The 27,725-nt window shown below is 37.3% G+C and overlaps 1 protein-coding gene across 1 annotated transcript in view; it reads right to left on the minus strand.

Moving 5' to 3' along the window:
* The window catches only part of SPEF2 (sperm flagellar 2), a 165,885-nt gene that overhangs the window by 109,642 nt on the left and 28,518 nt on the right, over positions 1-27,725 (minus strand). Inside the window, exons 5-10 of the mRNA XM_081053291.1 lie at positions 26,756-26,896; positions 25,168-25,232; positions 20,719-20,905; positions 14,219-14,407; positions 8,884-9,071; positions 3,340-3,508 (exon numbers count right to left, since the gene is read on the minus strand). Of these exons, the coding sequence (XP_080909417.1) occupies positions 3,340-3,508; positions 8,884-9,071; positions 14,219-14,407; positions 20,719-20,905; positions 25,168-25,232; positions 26,756-26,896 (939 nt within the window). The remainder of the gene's footprint in view (positions 1-3,339; positions 3,509-8,883; positions 9,072-14,218; positions 14,408-20,718; positions 20,906-25,167; positions 25,233-26,755; positions 26,897-27,725) is intronic.

Below are 27,725 nucleotides of genomic sequence, written 5' to 3' on the forward strand. Positions count from 1 at the left end.
TAATAATGGTCTAGTCACCTGCCCTCAAAACTCATCTACGTATTACTGAAATCTACCACTGTGATTCAGTCAGTTATCCAGTGATGTCACTTGAGTGACAGAGGCTTTAAATTGATACTCTTTTGCCTGTAAGGAAACCTGATTCAATAATGAACTGTGAAGATTAGGTCATTCACTGAGAAGCCAGGGAGCCAGGCAAGGGCTAAGCCAGAGCGTCCACTGTCAGAAGTTGAGTCTAGAAAGCCACTGGATCAATACCAAAGGCTGGAGTTGAGAGTAAGAACAAGATAGTGTCTGGAGTATTTGGGTCCAACAAGTCAGCAGAGACTCACATAGGAAGACAAACAACCCCATGGCCCATTTAGTCCCACATCCCTATTCTCTGTTGGAAAAATACCTGGCAATAGTGCCATTGTGTAAGCAAATTTGGAGATGGGTATGTATGTATGTACATACGCTGTACTGACCAGAGCATGAATGTTAAACCATAAGGTATACAAATGCATCTTAAAGTCTAGTTAGTGGAAAATCATAAGCCAAAAGTACTATTGATAAAAAAAAATATGCATTACAGCACACATTTAGGGTTAACCCAACAACCACAGCAAACACAAGTGATCATAAACTTACACAATAATTTTTCATTAAAAACACAAATAAAAATAGCAATTACAACAGCAACAAGTTAAAACAACAAGGATGATGTGCTGGACACAAAACACCCTTCTTCCAAATTGTAGGAATTCCTACTGCAACTTGTTCGTGGGCATGAACAGTAGAGCTCTGCAAATTGCCAAGTGTGTTGTGGCAGAAACTTCATGAAAAGGACTTGCATTTGGCATGGGGTGAAGTGGGGGGTTGACCAGGATGAGTCCACTGCATAATTGAGAACCACTGGCTGCTATGTGGGGGCTGTGCTGCCAGTTGAGCTAGAGTAGCCGGACTCCTGGCTTAGCCTGCTGCCCATGGCCCATTGGGTTTTCAGGGCTCCTCTCTGAAATAATTCTCTATTAAATAACTAATTGTTATCCCAGGCAGTTGTCTGGGATCAGCGGGGTCCAGCTATTTCATGTTGCTGTTCCTATCTCCTTCCTAGGAGTGATAAAGGATATTTCTGGCCATACCATTCCTGGACTAGAGCTCTCTCACTTGTAGACATTCTATAAATCGAGTGTGATGATTTAGGAAATGATCTTAAGAAATGAGTCAAATTTTCATCAGCGACATATGATGTGTACATGAGCAAAAATTTGCCAATTTCTAGGTGTAATATTTAAACTTTTTAATCATGATAGTTTCACAGAGCTTTAAAATTATGGGCTCAAAACTGGGAGGTATCAGTTCTTTAAGGATGGTGTTTATGGGCCTCCATAAAGTATGCTAAGAGTGTAAAGCTTTTGAAGATTAATTCCTAAGTTATGCATTTACTTGAAGGATTAAAAATGCTGAGCAAATTTAGCAATGATAAATATAGACAACTGTTTCCTTTAGCTGAACCAGGGTGTGTTGTCCTCTACATCTTGTGAAAGACTATTTAAGCCAGATAATATATTTTACAAGTTGAAACATGTATATTTACTTGTATGCAGGAACATTGAACAAGATCCTGAAGAAACAAAAAAGCTCTAGCAGTAAGGGAATGACTATTAGGATAGTTTACAGTACATACATACATCCTAACACCTGTATGTGGTATATTTTCCATCATGTAGTCAAAAAGAGCAGTGCATGTAAACACAAATCAGAAATCTTAAGGTAACGTTCATTTCTAGAAAAATAATAAAAGCAACAAAATGAACTGCACTGCCAGACGTTCACATACTCCTAACAAAAGTGTACAATTTCCTGCAAAAGAAATGTACCAGCTGCTTCAGGATGTGGGTAAGACATGCATGTTCCGGTGGTGACAATTTCCCAAACAAGAAAAAAGTTGAAACGCCAAATCTTTGCTAAGCTGCAGACTGCTAGGTCTCCTGATTTATCGATCAACAAGAATAGAGTAAGTAGAGCTGTTCATGAAATAACTTAGAAATCAATATTCCATGAATCAGCAAAATTTGTCAAATAAAATGGCTTTACAATGGAAAGAAATAGTTTTACATAGCTTGATATTGTCAAAGAATTTTATTACAAAGCATTCTAAGTGGACACACTAGATCTAGTATATTCTACAACCATTCAGAATAAATATGCATATAATCCCGTAAGAGTCTAGTTAATCCTTAATAAATACTAATTCTTTTAGTAATACAAATACAGATTCATCCAATTAAAAGCTGGTGTACAGTTTCTCAGAATCTCATTTTCTTTCCTTATCTTTCCATAAGCTTCTTTCAATAGTTACATATCAGTGCGATTTTACACTTTGCCCTATTCATTGTCATTCATTCATTTTTTAAAAATGCATCCTTCCAACAAACATTTATTGAGTATGTGCTAAATATCAGCAAATGATTGGGTCAAATCAGCTTCCCCTCTCTGTTTTTCATGTTGCACTTACCACCCTTCTGAAACTCATTCAATATTTCTAACAAAAAATCCTCACTCTTCATTTCATTGTTGTTGATCTACACAGACTTCTATCCAATGGAATTGATTTGTATTATTTGCATCCAACATGCAGTGCACTTGGCTCAGTGTTCAATATACATTACCTTACGTTTCACAACAACAAAACAAGACAGGTATATTATTATTCCCATTTCATAATGGGACTAGGAAACCAAGTCTCTTAGCACTTAAGGGACTAACTGCCTATAAGGTGTCAGACAGCAGCTGACAGTGCCAGTAATAGGTCCTTGGTCTGTCTAACCCCAAAGGCTTTTCAGCGGCTCTTCTAAGAAGCACAATTGGCACCTAACACTTTTTTTTCAATCTTTGAATAAAATGTTGTTTGAATCTATGCTCCTCATAAAGTTCAGACCTCCTCCTTTTCCATTTGCTTCCAAAGACAGTATACTATTTGGATAAATTTTAAGACAAATACCTTTTAATAAGGGTTTTTGAAGCAAAGGTAGATAGCTGATACAAAGAAAAATGCTAATAAATAAATTAAAACATTTTTAAAATTCTGAAATTTATCTGTCAAGGTAATGTGTTACGTTTGATTTTTTTTCCAGACCACTCTTTTAATATTACTTGCAGTAATAGATATGAATAGATTATGAATAGTTAGGAATTTAAAATTAGTAGTATAAAGATAAAGTAAACCCAGGGAAAATGCAAACATCGAATACCTATTTCTATTAATAGGAATAAAATGAAATAATATCACAACATTGATGTTAAAGAAACACTATTTATTATGTTGAATTCTAATTATTCCATATTAGTTTGTACCTGGTATTCTTCATAATCATTGTTATCTAGCAAGTCCCTTTTTTCCAATTCTATAAGTTGTTGTTCAGAGGGTTTAGCTGGTACATGCTTAGTAGAGGCTTGCTCATATATGGGCTTTCCATTAAAAAACAGTTCCTTCCAATCATGCATCATCTTATACGGAATCAGACTATAGCAAAACAATAATAATAATAATAATAAGAGATGAATCAATGGTTAGTCAAATATACACCTTAAACCTTAATTTTTCTAGTCTTATATTTATTCCCCCGGGTCTGCTGTTTGACCAGGGATTCCACTTGCTATTATTATATTCCTAGTGGCTAATACAATGTCTGGAACTTGGTAGGTTTGAAGGAATGAATGTTACTTGCAGCCAGTGGTTCTTTAAACTTTCTTATTGACTGTGCACTAACAGAACAATATATCTAAAAGTAATTAGAACTATCATAATACTTAGGTTTTTGGATTCCCAGCTTTGATATTAAATGGCTGTGCAACATTAAGAAATCATTTAAATGTTCATGTCCTCCTATGCAAAATGAACAGACTGAATACTTTCCAAGGCCCTGTTAAAATGACAGTGGGTTTACATATTTGCAAATAATTTATAACAGAAAAATATTTAACTTTTTAAAATCTATGGTCATCTTATTGTCATTGCATATTTGGTAACCTTTAAAATTATTTTTCAGTACTTATTTCTATTTGAATATGATGAATGACTAGGAGGTAATGAGACAAAGAAACGGGAACACAGTTCCAAGGGGAACAAAATGTGCAAAGGAGGAAAACATATATGTGACATAATTCACATATATTTCTCTAAAAATATTTGGACTAGAGCTTGAAATTACAACTTAAAAAGTAGTATTTCTTTATTACATTCTAATACATGTGAAACAATGAATTAATCTTAAAGACATTATGCTAAATGAAATAAGCCAGACACAAAAGAATATTATACGATTCCATTTATATAAGGTACCTGGAATAGACAAATTCGTAGAGACAGAAAGTAGAACAGAGGTTATGGGGAGTGGAGGAGAGGGGAAATGGGAGTTGTTAGTCAGTGGGTATAGCGTTTCAGTTTGGGATGATGAAAAAGTTTTGGAGATGGATGGTGGTGATGGCTGCACAACAATGTGAATATACTTAATGCCACTGAGCTGTATACTTAATAATGTTAAAATGGCAATTTTTATGTTATGGATGTTTGGCCACAATAAAAAAAGTAGTGTTTCAATTAAATGTAAAACTTCAAATATGATCATATGTTTTCCATTAACAAAATATTGTAGTTGCTGAAGACTACTTTATGGAGATACAGGAGTTTAGAAATTAATAATCTCAGGCATAGAAATAACATCAGAATTATTGAAATGGCATTGGCTTCTATAGTGGAGTAAATAATTAACAACTTAGGTATTGTTCAAACTTAATTTTACAGTTACTCTATAGCCTACTATCTGAAATAGTAATCATTTTGTTAAGAAGCAATCTTAACAAGTCAGTTCATGTAAATAGGCTGATACCAAAAATATACCTATGCTTAGGAAAAAAATATACTGATAACATATTAGTTAGCGAAGAACATGCACTAAAATGAATTTATCTTGACTGGCAGTAGGGTAGACTAATAAAATCTTAACATATATGTGTAATTATTGTATGCCATTGCAATTAAAAGACACTTAAATTTCAAAGTAAAAGCCCCCTTAAAAGATCTATGATATCAATACCTCTGGAACTTTAAATTTTTATGCATTTTTTTCATTAAAGAAAAATGATTTAATGTAGCCAATATAGTCTCTATATTAATTTTCATGAAGCATGATTTATAGAGTAATAAAAGACTAGTATATGTCTCTGTGAACTATTACAATCATCAAACTAAATACATATAGGAAGTCTGCAACTTATTAATAAGTTGTTCTCTGTAAGCTGATTTTTAAGTCACTATTCAACATAGAAATAACCCTTATATGGCCTGAAAAGTAGGACAGTCGGTCGTCACCTGGTTTCCCTTATGCTGACCCAGCCAGCGCTACTAAGACTGTCTCTACAATCTCTTCCCTCAAAAAAGCATTCACAGTGCTGGGATCTGAGGAATCCCCTCCCACAGTCTTCTTTCCAGGCCCTTCTAGGCAGATGTCATGGGGATCTTTGGCATCCCTGGACTGGCAGCTGTGTAACTCTGCCTTTATTGTCACATGGTGTTCTTCTTGTGTGTCTCTTCTCTACTTCTTATAAGGACACAATCATATATCTTTCATTAAGGTCCCACCTTACACCAGTATGACCTCATCTTAAGTAATCATGTCTGCAATAACTCTATTTGCAACTAAGGTTACATTTTGCGGTACTGGGGGTCAGGACTTTAGCATAGCTTTTTGAGGGGACACAAGTCCATCCATGTGTCAACATCTATATACTGCATTTTTACATCCAATTTTTACATCGTAGTTTGAGCTCTTTCTGATTCTTGGAATGATGAGTGATTTTTTTTTTTTTAAATTGAAATCTACACATTTTGTATTATGTTGCAAGACTCTGGATCTTATATAAGCCTTCTGTTTTAGCTGCTTTGTTTGACGTTGCTTAAGCAAGAGAAAGTGCCGTTGTGCTACTGACTAGTATGGATAGAAGTTCCCACCTGGGCTTCCTTGCCACCCAAGGAGAGGGTATCCTTGTTACTGCTGGGAGGAGGTGGTAATTTTGGTTCCCCAGACGGTCTCCACTGCAGTGGGGGTGGCCTTGTTACCACTGGGTAATGGTGAAAGTCCTGACCCTCCAATGGGCCTCTTGTAACAATACTCCAGCAGGAAGGGGTGGAAGACCATGCTTCTTACTTGGCCTACTCAGATCTACTGTGATGGGTGCGTTGGAGTTCCTTATTACAGCTTCATGAGGGCAGGAGACCAGGCTCCCTACGTGGCCTTTGCTGGCAAGGGTGAGAGTGGAGTCCATTTTCTTCTGTGGTATTGGATAGAGAATGGTTACAGTACTGTGTGAAAGTTTTCCATCTTGCTAGGCTGCTCCTTTACTGGTCCTTTGGCTAGAGACAGCAGGCTTTAGTTGGGGCTGTTTTTGTCAGCACCACTGGCATTTCTGTGTTGCCAGAATATTCAGTTCTGGGATGTGTGAGGCCAAAAGAAAACTGAGGAAGCTCAGCGCTGTGCCATCCTCGGGTCCCCAGGTCACTAGCTGGTCTGACTTCTCCCACCTTTCACATCCTTCTTGTGTCCGTTTCGTTTATAACGAATGCCCTGTGCTTTGTGTTGTACTTTGTGGGAAGAATAGGGAAGACAGCCTTGAATCTGTTTTCCCAGGGCATAATGGGATTTGCGTTGATGTCTTAATTTTAAGTTGTGAGCCTTTATTTGTTTGGGGAAACCAATCTACTTTATTCTGTACATTTTTTCCCCTTTAAATGATCTTATTTTGTGTTTTCTATTTAAATCTCCTACTTTTACCTTTTGTAATAAAATCTATCTTTTTTACTATTAAATGCTTTGCATCACCTTTCGTTTTAACCCTTTCATAATTTAGCTTCCTCATCTTTTTGTTCTTATAGTTTCCAAACTTTTGAATTTACATTAATCTGAAAAGTATTTTTAAATGTTCACTCTTTTTTTTTTTATTTATTAGTTTCAGGTGTACAAGACAAGGTAATACTTAGACGTTCATCATTTATATCCCTCACACTGTGAACCCCCCTCCCCCCACCCACTATCCCTCCGATCTCACACTGAACCATCACATTATATATATAAAATTATAGTTGGCATTCATTAATGTTTAGCTTCTGGTGTACAATGCCATGATCAGGTATCCACAGTATCCCTGAGGTGGTCTCCCAAATAGGACACATGTCCATCGGATACCCAACAAAATCTTTACAACATTATTGAATACCTTCCCCAAATTAATTTTCAAAAAAACCCTGAGGCCATCTTGTGGTTACCAGCTGCTTCCTAATCCCTTCACCTTTCCCCTTATCCCCAACCACCCCCCACACCCATCTAACAACTCTCGGTTTTTTCTTTGTGTCCCCAAAACTGTTTCTGATTAGTTCATTCACATAGTCTTTTCTTTAGATTCCATATATAAGTGAGATCATATGGTACTTGTCTTTCTCTTTCTGAAATGTTCACTCCTTAATCCCTTTCCATTTTCAGTGCTATTTATTTTCTTTTTTTCTGTCTTCTACCTTATTAGTTTTATCTCCAGAATGTCGTCATCATTATGTTATTTCATTTAGTTGTTTTTTTTATATGGCAGTGGGTCAGAAAAATGGCTACAGGGGTGAGAACTGTGGAGAATGTCCCTATCATGGATGGTGTGATGGGCTGCTTTCTGTCTCACCTGTCTGACCCTGTAGATCATCTGGCTTTCATTCTTTTCAGCACAGGTTCTCAAGAAGAACTCAGTGTGGGTAACTTGAAAGGTACACAAAATTTGAATTGCCTTCTCCTTGTCCTTATAGAATTGCTTTCACTGAGATCTACTGCGATGCCATTCCCCTTCAGTTTTGAGCTAAGGACATCACAAGAAATAGGTCTATGAAGCCAGATGCTACCGTGTTTCCCCGAAAACAAGACCTAGCCAGACCATCAGCTCTAATGCGTCTCTTGGAGCAAAAGTTAATATAGAACCTGGTTATTATATTATATTACATTATATTATATTATATTATACTCGGTCTTATATTATAGCAAAATAAGACCGGGTCTTTTATTAATTTTTTGCTCTAAAAGACACATTAGAGCTGATTTTCCAGCTAGGTCTTATTTTCGGGGAAACACGGTATATATGCTTAAAAGACATTGCTGAGGACCTTCTTCACTACTCTACTCAGTGTACCTTGGGTGAGGCCACATGAGAAAACTACTGTTCTAAACTGAGTTCCAAGAAAAGTTTTGTATTTTGTAAAGAACTAGAATGGAAAATGGAAATCATGTAACAGATTGTGTTTCCCTTTTTGCTTTGGCCACCAGGAAGCTCAGATAAAATTTGCAGCTCAGTTGCAGTAACTGGCAAATCTACTGCTGCCTTTATAACTGTTTCAATTTATCCCTTGTTCTTTACTTTCTACTTTAATTTGGATTTTCCTTTGCTCTTATTTTGGCATATTCTTTATATTTTTTGTTTTCTGTTTTGCTTATAAATACTTTGCTTATTTTTAGAAACAAGGTGCAATGAAAATAAATAACATTAATTATTAGTAAATAATCTTTAAATAATTCCCATCTTCTAGGAAGTTTCAAGTGTTTCAAATAAATTATCTTAGTTGTCCTAGTAAATTATAGAGAATCTAGACACAAAATTTAAATGTTAAAAAACATATAAATTCACATTAAATAAGGCCAGTCAGTGGTCTTACATCAGTAATCAACGTACTCTGGATCCCACTTCTTAGTCTTCCTTTCATAAAACATTTTATCTCTCTTCAATTCTTAGCCTACTGTCCAGTTTACAATCTTATTCTTTCTCATTCTCTGTGGTGTCTCCATTGCATTAATTATAAAAAAAAATACTTACTTATTTGTCAACATTCGATAGTCTGCCACTTTAGTGGATAAATCAAGTATTTGATCAAAAATATCAGCACACATTAAATAATGCTTTTTGTAACGAGCTTGAGCTCTTTCCACAGCAATTTGTTCATGAGCTTCCTTCTCTCGGAGGGCTTGTTCTTCACAATCGATCTTGGCTTGTTTTGCCAAAGCCTAAGGTAGCAAAGACATTTTTACGTCACTGTAATTGTGCAATGATTCAAATGAAAATGTCTTAACTTCAATAAACAAAATGTGTCTAGATAGAAAGAAACCTCCTTGTAGTCCAGGAAAAAAAAGTAAATAAAAGAGCATTTTCTCCTCAATATATTAAGTGCTGAGTATGATGACAAAGACAATATTGGAAATATTCTCCTCTAAGCTTATCTTATCAGTGAAACACAGTGCAGAGAAAAGTGGCCTAGCCAGGGTAAGCTCATGGATTAATAATAAATTGGATTTTAAATATTTTAAAAGAACTCTTGACTTCACGGCTTTCAAATAGTCAGAGGCGGGGATCAAAGAGAAACAGGCAAGTCTGGGCCAGACCCCAAGCATAGCTGGCCTCTTCGTACCCATCTCAGGAGCCTTAACCTGACATATCTGCTCTGGACAATGCCCTTTGTCTTTTAGTGAGAGAGTTCTAGAATACCAATTTATGCATAGAAAACATTTTGTAAACCCCCTGATTATACTGGCTTGAGAATATCACACATTTGCCAACAAATGTTAAATGTGCCTTCTGCTATTACATCCTTAATAAATTGATATAAATCATTCATAGAGACATCTATATCTGCAGTAAGTAATGAAATATTTAAACAGTTTGCCATCACTCTCTGCTCAGTTTGCACATTATTTAATTTAGAAAACCCCTTCTTCACACAAAGGACAAAGGCCAAACTCAGCATGACAAAATATTGCTTTTCAAACAGCTCTCCCAGCTCCTTGAGGAATTCTGTCCTGTGCTAACATGCTCCAGAAACAAGACCTGCCTCCTATAAGTTAACCCAGTGTGTGTAGTGTAAAATGGAGGTAAACTGGAGCCTTGGTGGAGCTGCGATGGAATTCACGCCCCGGGCTGTGTACAGAAGTCGGGTACTAGCTGTGAGAGCTTGGGCAAATCATACATTCCCTAGACCTCTATTTCCTCAATGCAAAGCGGGGATATTAATAAGACTTGGCATTAACAGGAAAACTAACCAGATCATCTTGTGAGAGCAAATATTTCTTATCATGATAATATTCACAAATGACTAAATGCATGACAATGGACTGATATTGTCCATTGAACCAAATGGAAGGTTAATTTGTTTTGTTACTGTCGTTTTATTTTGTTAGTTGTATCTTTGTTGGGAAAGGTGACCTCTAAGGTCAATCCTGTTCATTGGGCATGCTCAGGAAATACAACCGAATTTGTTATTTTATTATTTTGTAGGCTCTATTTTCATGGAGAAAGCATACAATTTAAGTAAAAGCTTTATGGCATGCTGCATGAAGTGTGAGTTCAGAGGAAAGAGGAAGCTGAGAGAGTAGGAGTAGTTAGATGAGAATTTATGGAGAGAGTGACAGTAGAATGGGTCATGACGTTGGTGTACTACAGTGCCTGTAAAGCATGGGGAAATATTTAGGACATGAGGACACCAACAGCTTGAAAGGAAAGTGGAATGTCCCTAGCAGAACAGAGCAGCTTTCCTCCCTCCTCCTCCCATACCTTTCTTCCTTCTTTGTAGCCATCTGGTCTTCTATCTGTACCAAGCCCCCAACCCTCCCCTGTGAGAAACCCACCATAAATTTCCTGTCCCATCACAGCAGAATGGATTGCAGCCCTAAAAAAAGAAAGAAGGAAAGGAACAAGGAAGTCTGTGGGAGGTAGTAAATCTCAGTGGTTATGAACTCTGGAGTCTGATGGAGATGGCTGTGCTCCAGGTTATACCACTGACAAGCTGTGTGACTGTGAGCTGTCTGCGTTTCGTTTTCCTTATGTGTAAAATGCAGATGAGGATGGTGTCCCTGTGAAATGGCCATTGTGAGACTTATATATGCAAGTAATGGAACATTGCTCAATGCTTAAGTAAATGCTCCAAATGAATGTTAAATATCAACTTGTTTGTTTATTGTTAATAACAATAGTAGGTGGTACAGGAATTTGAAATCAGAAGCTATCTTAATAGATGCCCACTTTTCTTAAAGAGATTAGCAGATTTTGTCTAAAAACAAAACAAACAGACAAAAACTGCTGATGATGAAAAACTTGAGCTTTTTCTCTCTCTCATTGTACCAGACATTGGCCTAAGCTCTGGGAAAACAGAAGCAAACATGGTCACTGTCCTCGTAGAGCTTTCATTCAGTAGGCGAGGTAGTCAAGAAGCCACACAAATAAAGGTATCATTACATATTATGATGAGTGTCACTAGGGAAAGACTGTGGCGTGTGGGGCTTCATAACAGGGGCCTTGACCTCCACTAGAAGCGGCAGGTGCACGGGGCTCTGGAAGACGATTATTAACTGGGGAAGTGCACATGGGAAGAGGGGGAAAAGTAGAAGGAATAACTTGTTCAAGGAACTGAGAGCAGACCAGTGTGGCCAGAGGCCAGGGGTGGAGGGAACCAGTTAGGAGCAGGAATCTGGTGGAAAGTAAGCCATGGATATTTGTGGTGGGGAGGGCGTAGTGGCCAAATCTGAGTCCACAAGATTCCTCTGGCTGCAGAATGGAGAATGGTTTGGAGGAAATGAGAGTAGGGCAGGTAACTTGCATAACTTCTCTCTAATTTCCCCCTTTCTTCATTTCTAGTGGGTAATCAGAGTCTTTTTAACTTCTGCTTTAGGGAATTTTTGCAGGATGGAGAACTGAAACTGTTGGAGGCTCCTCCTCACTTTAAAAGACTAAATTCAAAGGCAAATTAATGTAGGTTACTCAAAGGGGAAGGCTTTCAGAACAGAGAGAAAGAGATGTGTACCCCGCTCCCTGGCAGCTCCTGGGAACAGCAAAGCCTAAAAGGGGAACCTGGAAGGGACCCACAAAGGCTGGGACAGCCTCCTCAGAGGCATGTGCTGCTGGCAGCAATGCGTGGGCTCAGGTAGCTGAGGTCAACAGACTGGGCTTGTGCCTGATGGCTGGAGGGCCCTGTGACCTGTGCCCTGTGTATCTCTGTGGGCAGAGCTGAGTTGCTGGAGTTCAGCTTAGGTTGATTTAAGAAACATAAAAAATTATATTTTTTGCACATACCACCTGTGGCTGCCAATTCATAGCCACTAAAAATACATAAAGGAAATCATTGCAATGGGAGTAGTAGAGCTTAGAGTGGTGGTGTAGACATGGAGCCAAATGGACAAACTGACGAGATATTTAATACATGAAATCAACAGGATGTTATAATGTTTTGGATAGAGAGGGGTGAGGGCGAAACAAACAAGCTTCAAGCGGGCCCTGAGGTTTTGGACTTGTACAGATGAATAAATGGTGATGTCTTTCGTTGAGCTACGAAAACTTGTCAAAGACCAGTTTAGTGATAAGGGGCATAAATTTGACTTTCATGTGTTGAATTTGAGGTGTCTCTGAGATACATGAAGGGAGATGTCAAAGAAGCAGTTAGAAATACAGATTTACAGCTCAGAAGACAGAGACACAAATGCATGTGTGTTTCCCTGATGACTCGGCCTGTGACCTAGGCCCTTTGTCTAATGCAGTAATCGTACCCCCACCATCTTGGAAGAGATTGCCTGAGGAATAAACACAGAGGATAGGAGGAGGCCCAGGACCAACAGTCAATGTTTGGGAATTACAGAAGAATGTGCCTACAAAGAAGGCTGAGGAGGAGCAGGCAAAGGAACAAGAGGAACACCACGGGAGTGTCCTCCACAGAAAGTGACCATGTCATCATCAGTACTATGAATCTTAGTAATATGAAATACTATTAATAGCCTGTGAGCACCATTAACAAACTTTAAAATTTTTAATGAATTTAAAAGTACTTCTAGGATATTCCCCCTTCCCTCACCACAGACAATAACAAAACTATAACGATCACAATAAATTTTTTTTTTTTAAACTTTCTTCTTCTTCACAAAAGTAAAGTAGTAGAAGGGTAATGCCATGGGGCATAAAGTATATTTTGTTTAGTTCGTATGATACTGGAAAGAAAAAGTGAAGGGTTCCTTTGACAAATTCAATTCGACATTTATTTATTTGGTTCCTATTTATGCACCAGCCACGGGTACATCCAAACTGTGAAATCAGCTATCTGAAAGGGAGGGGTATCAGGGAGGCAGACACCTCAGCTTTAGGAAAAGGTAATCGAATGTAACTGTTTTCAGGTGCTCCAGAACCTCACAATGCTGGTCTCCGAGGCCCTAAAAGGCCTGAGTGTCCCAATCCTCAGAAGTCAACTCAAGATAATGTTTCTCACCACAATGAGGCCTGTGCTGCTATAAATATTATACTATCCTGCACTTAATTAACTGGGTTTGTGAAGCAAACATATTTTTCTAATAGGCACTTAGAAAAATTAGCTAAACACATCATTTCTAATGCAAGCAAAGGGCACTCAATCCATACAACGTGACTCTTGTCAAAAATAAAAATGAAAAAGGGCACAATTATCCCGATAATTCAGCTCTTGAAGAAGATGCTTGAGATCAGTATTCATGCAGACACAAGGACTAGTGGGGAGCCTTAAATATTTGTAGAACCAAGACGGAAGGAAGAGAGTATAGGATGTGGGTGCTATATGTGCTGTGGGGACAAAGCCCCAGAGAGCAATTTCCAGGCTCTTGGCCTCATGTGGAAAGGTGCTGGTTCGGGTAGTAGATGGCCATCAACTGTGATTGGATGGCCATCATCTGTGGTTTGCTGGCCGTCAACTGTAACCAGTGAGCCATTGGCCACTGATATAACTGCCCTGGCTACGCTAGCAGAAAATGGGAGCTAACAAGAAGATGGTGGCTGAGCCTGCAAGCGGCGCAGTGAGGGTTGAGAACAGTGTGGCTCCTGTTTCCTGTGTCTCCAATCCAGCCGCCAGCGAGAATATAGCGGTGACTCCCCCATCTATGGCTCCATGGGTGTTCCTTTATGGCCTCACCATGTCTTGCATTCTTATGTGGGGACCACGAGCTGAGACCCCGCATGCCACCCTGCATGACATGTGCTGTCAGTGTAATTATACAAAAATAAAAATGGTGAGAGAACACAGAGAGGCCATATACAAAAATTAACTTTGTTCAGTGATTTGGCAACTAAATCCAGATTTGTTTACCTTGACTTGGTAGAAAGGATCAAAAAGTAACCTTAAAAGATTTTTGGTAAGGGAGATATTGTTTACCGCTTCTCGATTAAGAGCATCCTGGAAATCCTTTAGTCGTCTTTCCTCATATTGTTTTTCTCTGAAAATTCTGTTTTGCCACAAAACTTCCTTTTCATGCCGAACGTGCATGAGCTGCACAGCGATCCTGCGCTCCTGCTGGGACTGCCGCATCAGCCGGTTAATCAGCTGCTCCTCCCGATAAGCCTCCTGCAAGCACCATTGCAAGATCCAGTTATCCATCAAGGGGAAATCCATGTCTGCCCCTGGGCTAAGAAGCCTGTCCGTAAATAACGTGTAAAAGGCATAGTAGCCGTCCACCTCAGTTTCTGCCATTTGATTTAAATTTCAACATGGAAAGAATCAAGTCATAAAAATAAAAATTCCCAGCAAAGGTGGTAAGCTTTTGGTATCTAGAAGCATTACAGTCTTGCAACTCCCAATTATTTTAAGTGAATTATTACTTCCTTTAAAATCCAATCAAAATTACATTAGGTGATTGTGTTCAAGGTTTTATAAACAAAGGATATAATTCTTAGTGTATAAGTATGTTTTCAGAAATTTGGAATTGTGCTATATGTACTCTTAACATAAACACTAGTCATAAAAACAAACGCAGACACCGACTGGCTGAAGATGGAAGAGCTGATTAGTTCCCAGTGGGGACATCTCAATACCTGTTTGAGGAAAGTCTAAAATCTGATAGAATGGGAAGGCTGGAGAAGAGGCTAAAGGGAAAAGACCCACTCTTTATTTTAGGAAATTCTAATGGTTGTAATCTGGAAGAGAAACGCATGCTCTTGGCTCTCTTTAAGAGAATTAAAGGGGAACCAGAAAGTGAATAGTGGAGAAAACATTAACATGGGAATCAGAGGCCCTGGCCACTGCAGCCAGTCGTACCATTAATTGGTTGTGTGGCCTTGGGTAAGTAACTTGAATTTTCAGAGCCTAGGTGGAAGACGATCTCCAAAGCCCCTTCAACCTCTTTCACTCTGTCTAAACAGAGACATCATGTGGAAGGAGGAGGTAATTAAAGTTCTCAAGGTGGGAGACTAAGAAGACCTAAGTATTGGAGTTGTCCACTCAACAAACCGATGATTCAGGAAGAAAATCTGGCATCGTTAAAGACACTGTTTCACATCATCTCTTCCACTATGAGATTATGGGAGAAATACTGTATATAATTTTCAGAATCATGACACAAATAACAATAACACTCTGTGGTAAACACCAAAACATGAACCTGGGAATTATATAAAAATGTAGATTAAATGCAAGTTTAACTGAAAGTAAATGTAAATTCTTTTCTGTTAGTAACATATATCAGATAAAAAGTAAAATCATGAACAATTTTGAAACATCTCATCTGATTATAAATAATACATCCCATCTAATTATAAAATTCTAGAAGCTTTATGTTAATCATTGTTTCCTTTTGAGATCCAATGGTGGAGGTGAGGCAGAATGTAAAAATGGCCACAAGTTCTTCCGTTTTCTTCATCCACAGCTTTGCAATTTTATCCTGAAGATATTCCCATCAAAAAAGTAAAATCTATTTCTCCATTCCTTAAATATGGGGTTTGGGGTGACCATTGACTTGAATTGGTCAATGGGACATTAGCCAAAAAACAAAACAACAACAAAAACAAACAAACAAACAGTTGGGGTCTAATTTTCTTAATGCTCTTGTGACTCCTACGACTACCACCGCATTTTCTGGTCTGCTAGAAAATATGCCGGGGAGAGAGAGAGAGAGAGAGAGAGAGAGAGAGAGAGAGAGAGAGAGAGAGAGGCAACAGTCTTCCCAGTTGGACTTGATGAAGTTCTCGTAAGTCAGCCAGCCACAGCCAACTTACCAGCTGACCAAAGCCATCTGTGCAAGGCCAGCTAAAATCAGCAAAAGGACAACACAGCTGAACATAGCCCCATCTGTCTACCACATTTTGGGGTGGTTTGGGATACATGAGGGGCAGCCACAATTATATTTTAAAAAATAGGCATATATATATATATATATATATATATATATATATAACCTTGATTTATTATTCCAAGTGAGTTCTATAGTAAATATAGACTATATTCTACATTTGGCTGTGTTTATAGGGCAAAGCAATTAAGTTATCAAGATGAGATCTGGTCAGACATGCTTTGATTATTGCTTGGATGACAACGCATTATGATCAAAAAGAAGAAAATTACTATTGAATAGCTGAGTCAATACTAGGTATATGAAGCTTCAGTATGAAAAACTATCAAGTATATTAAAACCTGCACCCAAAAGTTGAGTAGAAAAGACTTTTTTTTTTTTTTTGGTTCCATTGTACAAGTAGTTCATGTTTTAGAAATACACTTTTTCTCAAAATTTCATTAAAATGTGGGATCCTTTCTCATAGAAAGATCTAAATTATGCTTAGGTGCTCAGGACAGCTTACAGATGTCTGTTTAACCCATAATAGATGAAATATTCTATACACGTCTATGCAATGAATAAAATAAGAGAAGTCAATTTCTCTTTTAATTATATGTAGCCATATTTGGGGAAGCTTTAGACAAATATATAATCTAAAACACCCTCAATTTGATTGCTAGGCCCTCTGCCTCTTCCAGGAATGGAGCTAGGAACTTACTCTGGCTATACCATTGCTTAATTCTCCAAAGATGCCAGAGCAGCTCTTGTGGAGGAATGTGGCACTGCAGGAAAGACCTGGAAGCAAGTATTCAAAGGTCTTTTAGTTAAGAAGTGGGGGAGGGACCTAGTATTCAAATGCTACTTCCAGGGAAATAATACAGAAAAGGTCTGGGAAGGTGGAGGTAGTGGAGTGAATCCCAAGAACCAGCCAGGATGCTAGCCAGATAACCACAGAATCAATTGGGAGCCAAACTGAGTTCATAGCCTGAATATCTCCACTTAAATGCCTATGAAGTGCTTTGAACTCAACAAGTCCTGAACTAACTCCTCTTTAGGCCTGGTTCTCCCTCTCAGTATTTCCCCATCTCAGTCGATGACCCTATAAACCTATGACTCTGTGATCTAAAGTGTTAGCGCCATCTGAAGTTCATTCCCTTCTTATTACTCCTAATATCCAATTCTTAAAGAAGTAGTCTATTTTACCTCCTATGTTTCCAATCACCCCCTACCCACTTCTATACATACTGAAGTTACCCCCACCTTGGACAGCCTCGGCCCCTCCTTACCATGCCTTCCCCTCAACCCATCTCCAAAAGCTATCCTCCAGAAAAGTCAAAGTGATCTTACTAACCTTAAATCTCATCATTTCATTCACATTGTTACATTTCTTTACAAATCAGGAGGCAAGATATCAAGAGAGCACAGGTCTCTGGCTCGCTCTTCACAAGCCCATCTAAAACAAGGGTATATAAACACCAGGGGGAAACAGCAACAACTGGAAAGCTAGCGAAGACATTCTGAGACATTTCTGATAGCTGTAGTACACATGGAGCCAGAATAAAATCATCCGGGACTGACATGAGATTCATGTCATGCTCCCAAAAAGCAATGGAGAGTTGCAGGAAGCAGAGGAACTCCTAGCCCTGACAAGTACCATTTTCTTTTCGGAGGAGAGAAGGACAGATGGGAAAACAGGCCATGTTGCAGATGGGAATTTCCCATTCCACCACTGTGGAGCAGTGACACTTGTGTCAGCTACACAAAGAGGTGGGGGACGCCACACTTAATGGAAAGGAGGCTGTGGAGGTGGAAGCCCCTTTCTGTATGCCCCAGACTGGTTCTATAATAGGAATAGCAACTTTCCCCAACAGAGAGAAGAAACAGCACAGAGATGGAGTTCCCTTGATGGAAATATCCAGAACACTGACTCTCTTTAATGTCTCTGAGGTTGCTGGATCCCTGAACAGATCTCGAGTTAGAGCCTTGAAAAAGTGATGCTAAAAGCATCCGGGTGGAAAGGGAGAAAAACCAGAAAGAATTCACTTACTCCATTTTCCAAGTAAATGTCAGGCCCAGATTATGAGCAGAAAAATAGAAAGAAAAACCTAGCAGCCAACACACCAGTGATTTATAACAAATGGAAGTGTGCTGAAAATTCCATTGCTAGTTAACAAAACTTGAAATAGGTAGTTGTTTTTAAAATCTACTTTGCAATCGTTTAATTTTCAAAATTTGTAATTTTGCTAATTAAAAGAAAGACTGTCAAGATGAATGAATAAAGATATATGTGAATCCGAAGAGAGAAATAACCTTTTAGCACAAAGTGATGAGGGCAGTTATTCTTTGAATTTTTCACTAAGAAAGGAGTAAATCTATAGATACACAGTTTTACTTCTTCGTACTTTTACAAAACCTATGTTTCCCTTCAGTTAACAGAACCACTGAGCAGACCAGATGTAGTAGTTAGGTGAATAAAAGAAGTATCCTCAAATGGACTTTCATATTTCAGATCTGCAATTTTGTCCTATTTACATTCGCAACTCAAATCACCTTCTTTCCCAAGTCTGTTCCTCTTACCATCTTCCGTATCACAGCAAATGACACTCCCATCTGCCTAACTGTCCAAGCTAGACATTTGGCCTCTTATCCTACCTTTGCACTTCCCCATGTCTAATGAATCTTTATGTCCTATTGATTTTACCTCTAAAATAGCTCCTGGGGCACTTCTTTCCATCCCCATTGCCACCACCCTAGATTTAAACCAGAATAATGTCTTAACCTGGATGACAGCAACAGCTATAACTTTTTTTGTCCCCCTGCAATCTATTCTCAAAACTAAAGCCAGAGTGACCTTTCTAAAGGCAAATCTGACCTGGTCACTCTTGTTTGCCTTTGTACTCAGGATAAAATCTCCTTATTTCTCTTTACATAGCTTACAAGGTTCATTGATTTGGCCTCTGGTGACTCGTGCCAAATGACATATAAGTTTGCTAAAAGCCTGAGCCTTTCCATATGATATTCTCTCTTGAAACACACTTTACCTTCCACCATTTTGGCCTCTGCTAGGAACTAACCCCATCTCCACTCCACCACAACTACCCCACATTCAATTAGCTAACTCCTGACCCTTCCCTCCAGGCAATGACTTTTTTTTTAATATGACCCTAAAGCACAGGGAACAAAATCAGAAATCGACAAGTGGAATGGCCTCTAACTATAAAGCTTCTGCACAACAAAAGAGACAAGTTACAGAGAGAAGAGGCAACCTATGACAAGGGAGAAAATATTTGCCGACCGCACACTTTGGTTAATATCCAAAATGTAAAAGGAAGCCAAACAACTCAATAGCCAAAACAATAATGAAAAAGCCAAATAACCCAATTTTAAAATGGGCAAAAGATCTGAGTAGACATTTCTCAAAAAAAAAACAAAAATGACAAATGGCCAATAGGTATAAAAAGGCGCTCAACATCACTAATTACCAGAGAAAATGAAAATAAAACCAAAATAAGATCTTACCTTATACCTGTTAGAATGGCTATTACCAAGAAAAAAACAAAAACAAAAACAAAAACCCAGATAACAAGTGCTGGCAAGGATGTGGAGAAAAGAGAAACCTTGTAAACTGTTGGGTGAGACTATAAATTGGTACAGCCAATATGGAAAACAGTGTAGTGGTTTATCAGAAAATTTAAAATAGAACTACCATATGACCCATCAATCCCACTTCTGGGTATTTATCCAAAGGAAATTAAATCAGTATCTCAAAGAGATACCTGCACCCCCATTTTCACTGTAGCACTATTTATAATAGCCAAGATATAGAAACAACCTAAATGTCCATCAGTGGATGAACAGATAAAGAAAATGTGGTAAATACACACAGTGGAATATTATTCAGCCTTAAAAAAGAACGAAATCCTGCCATTGTGACAACATGGATGAACCTGGAGGATATTATACTAAGTACAATAAGCCAGAAACAGAAAGACAAATATTGCATGATCTCACTTATATGCAGAATCTAAAAACGTTGAACTTACAAAAGTAGATCTAAATGTTCTCATCAAAAATTGACAACTATGTGAGGTGATGGATATGTTAATTAGTTTAATTATGGTAATCATTTTACAATTACACATATATCAAAACATAACATTGTACACCTCAAATATGTACAGTTTTTATTTGTCCATTATGCCTCAATAAAACTGGGGGGAAGTTCCCTTTTACCTTTAAAGGTAACAATAGATACACAGAGTTGACAATAAATTTTAGATTCCTTTTTCGTATTTTTTTTACAGTAAATAATACAATTTACCATTTTAATCATTTTTAAGTGTACAATTCAGTGGTATTAAGTACATTCACCATGTTGTACAACCATCACCAGATTTTAGATTCTCTAGTCAATGTTGTATGTAGTTTTTTTTGTTTTGTTTTGTTTTGTTTTCTGAGTGTATTTGCTGTTATGATGTGAGGATGTGCTATTGACATTTGGGTTAGAGTGGCAGATAATACATACAAAAGATACACATGTATGTGTATAAAAGACTACGGTTTGTAAAATTTCCAGCACTATTATTTAACCAATTTCTAAATATCTTACCTCTTGTGCTTCGTGGGCTATTAACTGGTCCATTAACAGTCTCCGCCGTCTTTTCTCCCTTTGTTCTCGTGCAAAAGCATCTTCTTCGAGGCGTTTTTGGATTTTTTTTATGTAGTCATCATCAGAGTAAGTGTTTAATAAATCAGTAGTCGGCTGGCCTGCTGTATCTAAAGAAGTCTTGGTTGCACTAGGGACAATAGTTTTTATTTTAGATTGAAAAATAATGTGATCCCAGGTTACTACTTGTGACCATGGAGGAAGACCTCAGGAGAAGGCTCCCCTGATGCTCTATTAATTTATCAATACAAGCATTAAAGTGAATATTAGCACTTCAGTATTACACCCATAGCTTACCGATAGATTCCATTTGCCTCATGCCATTTGAGATCCTTAGCATAGTCTTCTTACTAGACTTATCGCCAACTTGTTCTTTTGCTTCTCATGATCTTCACTCTATCCAGAGGTTCTGAATGTTTCTCCTTTTTTTTTTTTTCCTGCCGGCTCTCATGTTTTGAGTCAACAGCAGCATATCATTGATAACCAAAGAGTGAGGGAAGGCATATCTCTACAAGAGTCAGTTAGGTATACTAATGTTTGGACACTGAGAGTATTTCCATGGATGGTTCCACCCACTATCACTCTCTCACTTAATGCAAATAGAAAGGGGTCTATGAACTCCCAAAGACCTCTGACTGGTTAGGGCAGTGATCCAGCTGTTATTGGAAGCTCAGCAGTTGAAAGCTGACTTGCTCATCCTGCCACACTCATAAGCATAGGTCTGACCTAGCCTCGTGCCCAAGTCCTGGATCAAGAAGAGTCAGTGGTCTTACCAACACAAAGCAAACAATTTAGTGAGACAGATGGTGGCTTAGATGAGAATTTATAGATTCATTCAAAAGTTATTAAAAATAAGATAATTTTATATCTGTAAGGATCAAATAATCAATTCTCATTGGCATACTTCTTTAAAAAAACAGAATACAATACAATGGTACAAGATATATCACTATATGATTTGCCAAGAAGTAGTAAATTTTAGTATTATGAATAATTACTGTTTTTAATATTATGTTATTGCTGAATTTTTTATGTAACTTATAATCTTACTTAAAAGACAAGGACACATTATTATGGTGTGTAAGAACTAAACAGTCATCAATGCTCATGTAGACAAATAGTCTTGTGAAAGCATAGTTAATTTATATTTAATGGTATAAAAATTGCATGCTTATTGTACAGATCGTATATTATTATAGTGCATTATTGTAAGTTTGCTGCTTCCAGCTGACCTCTGAGTTCATAAGAAAAATGTTCTATTTTACTCCTCTTTGTACCTATGCCTCATACGCCTGACGTGTAGTTGTCGTCTGCTAAATATCAAATGATATGCTAAAAAACACTACATAAGTATAACATAATTTTTAAAATCACACACTAAAATTCTGGTTATTTTATCAGCAGGAGCTCAACCTTCGGTTGTATCTTGTCACTGACAACTGTTGAACAGAACTTGTGTAGCTATCAAAGCCTCAGTAATATCAAAGTTTAACCCTATTTATTAAGATTTAGTATAATTATTTATGAAAATTATGTAGCATAAGTTTTTCAGGTCATAAAACTTCTCATATTTTTACATAAATGTATTGTTTAAAAGAGTTTGCCCTGGATTGAGCATGGGATTGAGCTCTTTCAACATTAACTTATGCTGCTAATAATACACCTAATATATTGCTCCTCTTTTATTTCGCAGTCTGTCCATCCACCCATCCACCCACTCACCCACCCATCTACTGTCTTATTACAATAAAGCCACACAATATTTTGTGGAGTGAATATTTATTTTACTAGATGTGGATTTCTTGAGGGCAATAATTATGGTTTCTCTATATCTGTTTGCTTGCTAGGCCTCCATAGAGTTAATGATTGTATGTGTAGGAATTATTAGTAATAGGAACCTTGGCCAAATTTGTAAAAAAAAAAGAAAAAAAGTAGTTGTTCAGAAGATCCTAAGGGAAACCTACAAATCCAAATGTCAAACTGCAGCAGCCAACAACCTCATGCTTTATCTTAAAAAAATAAAACTGCACATGTAGGGAAAAAAGTAGACATGCGAGGTCTTGTGTTGCTCACATTAAAACATCATTTTATTCTTCCAAAAAAGAGAAAAAGATGGATTTTGAGGTGACATCCCTGAGGAACTGTTTCAGGAGCAGGCTGCAAAGAGGCAGCTGCAGAAATTGTTCCCTAGAGTCGCCTATGAGAGGATTTTAGTGCTTTGTGGCATCAAGTAGTATGACGTTTCTTAACAAGCTGAGACATGCTTGATTCTAAGCTAAGAATTCAGAGTGAACCAAAATTAGTGATTACTAAAGGAGCTTAAGAAGGGCCATATTGTACCATAGCCTTTGTTTTCTTTAAAAGTTTGCTCTAGATTAGTGTTTCCCAACATTTTTCATTTTAGGGTCATCAGAGGTATTTGCAATCTCAGATGATCCTGATCACAGCCAGAGTGACTGGACCAGGGTCTCTTGCTACCATAGGTCCTATCCTGCTGCTCTGAGAAGTGAGGGTGTCAATACCACATTGTCTTCCAAGGGAAATTTCTAGCAGAATCAAAAGGAGCCTTCTACAGAGAAAGGATTTGTGATAGACACTGCTATTTTCCTCCCTTTTTCCTTCAAACAGAGTCCAAATTTTATTCAGAAAAACAATGTACCTAGCTAAAGACTACATTTCCCAGCCTCCCATTCTGCTACACATGGCCATGTGACTGAATTCTGACCAATAAGATGTAATCAGAATGTTATATGGGACTTGTGAAAAGGCCCCTAAAAGGAACTATTTAAGATTGGAGATATCTACTTCTTGCCTAGCCTCCTTCCTAATGGCCAGACCTCCAGCAGCCATCTTGTACTGTGAATATGATATTGAGGGTGAAAACCACATAACAGGACAGTGCAGTAAAAGAAAAGGAAAAGCCTCGGTCCTTAATGACCTTGGAGCTGCAACACACATCTTGTACTGCTTACATTCTGATTTCTGTGACATGAGCAATAAGTGAACATCCATCTAATTTAAGCCACTCTTGTTTTGTGGTTTCTAAAGCTCACTGATAGAGAGACTTAGGTTCAGATTGAGTTAACAGGGCAATAGGGGACAGGGTGAAGGTCTGTAGCTGAACAGGGATGATCTTTAAAACATTTAATAACTGACATTGCAAGAGCACCAATCAATCAAAATGCATGCTGGTGCCAGGATTGGAAGATGCTGCTGTGCTTGGTGTTACCTATGGTTGCTAATTGTGTGGAGTCCCAGGAAAAGGGCCAGCCATGGGGCTACAGAGAATACCATTCACCAAACAAAATAATTGAAATGTAACAAAATAATTCAATATGTTTAGATGGTAATTCTGGTAGATACCATCTGTGTATCACTCCAGAGCATGTAGCCGGTGAAGTGAGTGAAAAGTTGGAAGAAATCCAGTAGTTTTATGGGTCAAGGTCAGGGTTCAGGTGATGACTACCTGGGTAAGTAGACTTGGACTGTGTTTTCTTTAGGAGTCAGGGGCAGCACTGAAAAACGGGAGTGAGAATTAGAAGAGGGCATCAGGAGTTTCTGCAGAGGGTGTGAGGAAAGGTACTGTATGTATTCATTTTGCTTCATTTTCCTTCCTCACCATTTCTTCGTCTAGCTTTTTCCTTATTCCTACTCATTTGACTCTATTCCCTCAGAAATATTAATATGGAACCAAAGTATATAATTTGTGTCTGTTTTTATTTTTTGACAAAGATTTCATATTCTATAAATATAAATAAGTAGAGTTTGGTAGTTTCCATGTAAAAATGTGAAAAAAGACAAAACATTCAAGTTGCTCCTACATATGTAGTTACTAATGATTATTTTCTGTGGGTCAATGACCCTTAATAGGAAACAAAAAGGGAGATCTTTATCTTTGGGCAAATGAAGTCCATCAACCAGGAACTTTTTGCAATGAATTCAGTGAACTGAGTGACATTTGGTCAACAAACTCATTCAACAACTTTTTATTGAATCTCTGTGCCAAATGCTGAGGATGCAACAAATGCAACATGAGAGAAACCAACAAAAGTCTAATAAAGGCTTTACTGTGACAAATTTAACTGGAAACAATTTTAGGGAAATGTTTCAAAAATGTGTGTGAACTTAGAAGAGTAAGCACACCACAGAAAAGTAATTTAACTTCACGTTTCTTAATAGCCGCCTTCCCTCTTGATCTTTACAAAAGTTGCTAATGAACAATTAATTTGAATTTTAGGTCATTTATCTTCCTTTATATACTCTCTTAATGAAGATTCTATAAAGAAAAAAGATCTTTGGAAAGCTATTCCAGGTAAACTATTTCTAAATATTCAAAACTTATAGGTAGAAAAGAATGTAGTTTTATGATTATTAAAATAGTTCACATCCTACCTCTCTTTTGCCTGGAGATCCTTTTTTATTAATGCTTCAAACTTCTTAATCTCATTGGTCACATCCTTCAAAAAAAATTCATTATCAGTTTTCTGCCTCTAAAAACCATTGAAAATCTTCATTTACCATATTCATTCAAGTTTGTAAAGTGACATGCAATATTAACTCAAGCTAATTAGGTGAGATATAAAAAGCTGTACTCTAGAGTAGTTTTATAATTCTGATTTGTTACTTCTAGGATAAATATACCTAACAGAATGTGAAAATTGCCTAATCTGAATAATTCAGGTCACAATTTTAGCTCTGATAGTATATCAAAGGGCATTTAATCAGCATGAAGATTATCAAAGAATCAGGACATGATTTTTTTTATTTAAAAAAACTTTTATTGAAGTATAGTTGACACTTTTAATTGCAATTCTCTTTCATGAGAATAAGCATTTTTTGGATATAAATATTTTTTTAAATGATTTAAACATTTTTAAATGATTTAAACATTTCTCACGCTACTTTATTTACTAATTGGCTCTCTGAAACTTGATTTTAGCTCATCCTCTGTCTACTGCAAATTCTTAATAAAATTTATTCAACTGAGAAATGTGAGAATTATACTGACTAAGATAGGAAGAAAAAAACCTCTGTGGGTAGTATATTTTAGTAGAATCCAAGTACAGGATTTTTTTTAATATTAAAAAAATGTGGATTAATATAAAATGCAACAGGTTTAGAAATCAGAGATACCTGTCAACCTCTGCTTTACTAGCATCATGAACTTGGGTAAAAAACATGTCAGCTTTCCGAGTCTCAGTTTCCTTATCTACAAGATGGGCAAAATAATACCCTACCTAGAGAGTTATTCACAAATTAAAGATAATGTGAAGTGCCCAATCCACAGCCTGACATAGCAGATATTCAATAAATGGTAGCTATTAATCTTTTTCTTAGATTATGGGCAAAAATATCACTAACATCATTGTATTAGCAGGTAGTGTAGATTGTAGGAATCAGTATCAAAATGCAGTACTGTTCCCCTCCAACATAGAATCAGACTGCAGTCTTTGGAATGATTGACAGCTGGTAGGGTCCAGTAAAATATCCCTTGGGTAGTATCTTAAATTTAAATATACTGACAACAAGCAAATCACTTCACATTTCTAGGAGTCATTAAAAAATGGTACAGCATGGTGAGGAGAAATTGAGTAAAAATATAGTAGAAATGGTACATACATGGTATGTGCACCTCCACTGGCCCCTGTTATACCCATGGGAGTCACAAGCCATTATGACGACACCCATTCTGGCCTAGTTTATTAGCGACTACAGAGTCCTCAACACAGGTACTATCGTTTAACAGGAGTTTGTCATCCCTGGCCTAAAGCTACAGTCTCTGTTTCTGAGCAAATAACAGTATAAATGGGTTGAATATGCATACAGTGAAGGAATTTGTAATGAGAAGGGACAATGTCAGCGATAATGTGAAAAGAAAGTAAGAAATTTTGGAAGTCCCTCTATATGTATGTTTTAGGGAAAAATCATTATTAAGATAAACACAACACAATACTAAAGGATTTAATATTATATCACTTACGTCTGCCTCTTTTTTCTTTTTCATCATTTTTTGGACTTCAAGTGCTTTCAGAGTACGGTTTGACGCAGGTTTCGGAATCTGTATGACAGCTGCTTGGATTTTGGCCATTATTTCATTTTGTCGTCTTCTGCTCAAGCGTTGCTGAATATCCCATACATATTAGTTTAGTGATTCAGTTTGTGAGAATAACAGGCAGCTATACACTCACAGGTGCACATACAATGTTTCCATTGAAATTCTCAGCTATTAACCAATGGTCTAGGTGTCACAACTACATAATGCTATGAAGCAGGAATGAGTATGACGTATTTTGAAAAGTATGATACGAAAAATACAATTTTGGAGTCCCCAAACTATGCCAATCAAATGTATTTTCATCCTGGGTGTAGATACTGAAAGGATAATAAAGGTAACCCAAATACAATAATTATTTCCCAGTTTTACCTTCATGACCTACCCAATAATGGGAAGAGAAAATTCTGCCTCTGAAGATGGTCTGAAGAAAAAATTCAGTCTAAGATATGGTTTCTAAGAGGGCTCCTAGGAGCACAACAGAGATGACAAGCTTCCCCCAAATTCAGTAATACTTAAACAGTGAGTTCAGAGGCTACATAAGATACGGAACTAACACTGCTTTATGTGATAACATTATTGAATCATCTCTTCTCCATCTAGGATGGAATTATTTTAAGAAGAATATAAGCAGAAGGGCACAACTGAAAAAAATACAGTGAAAGTCAGATAAAATATTTTAAAATAAACGATTTAAGAGGCAACATGTGAAACTAATCGTGTCTTTACTACTATTACATAGAACTAATAAGATCATTAATACCTATATCCCAAGATAAGAAACTTCAATTCACCATTAAAAAAAATCAGAAATTACAAATAATTTAAATTTTTTCTTCAGTTTATTTTCTAAAATGTGAATTTTTATTTAACTGCAATATGTTTACCTTTTTTCCTT

The sequence above is a fragment of the Rhinolophus hipposideros genome (assembly GCF_964194185.1).
Source record: "Rhinolophus hipposideros genome assembly, chromosome: 7".
Lineage (NCBI taxonomy): Eukaryota > Metazoa > Chordata > Mammalia > Chiroptera > Rhinolophidae > Rhinolophus > Rhinolophus hipposideros.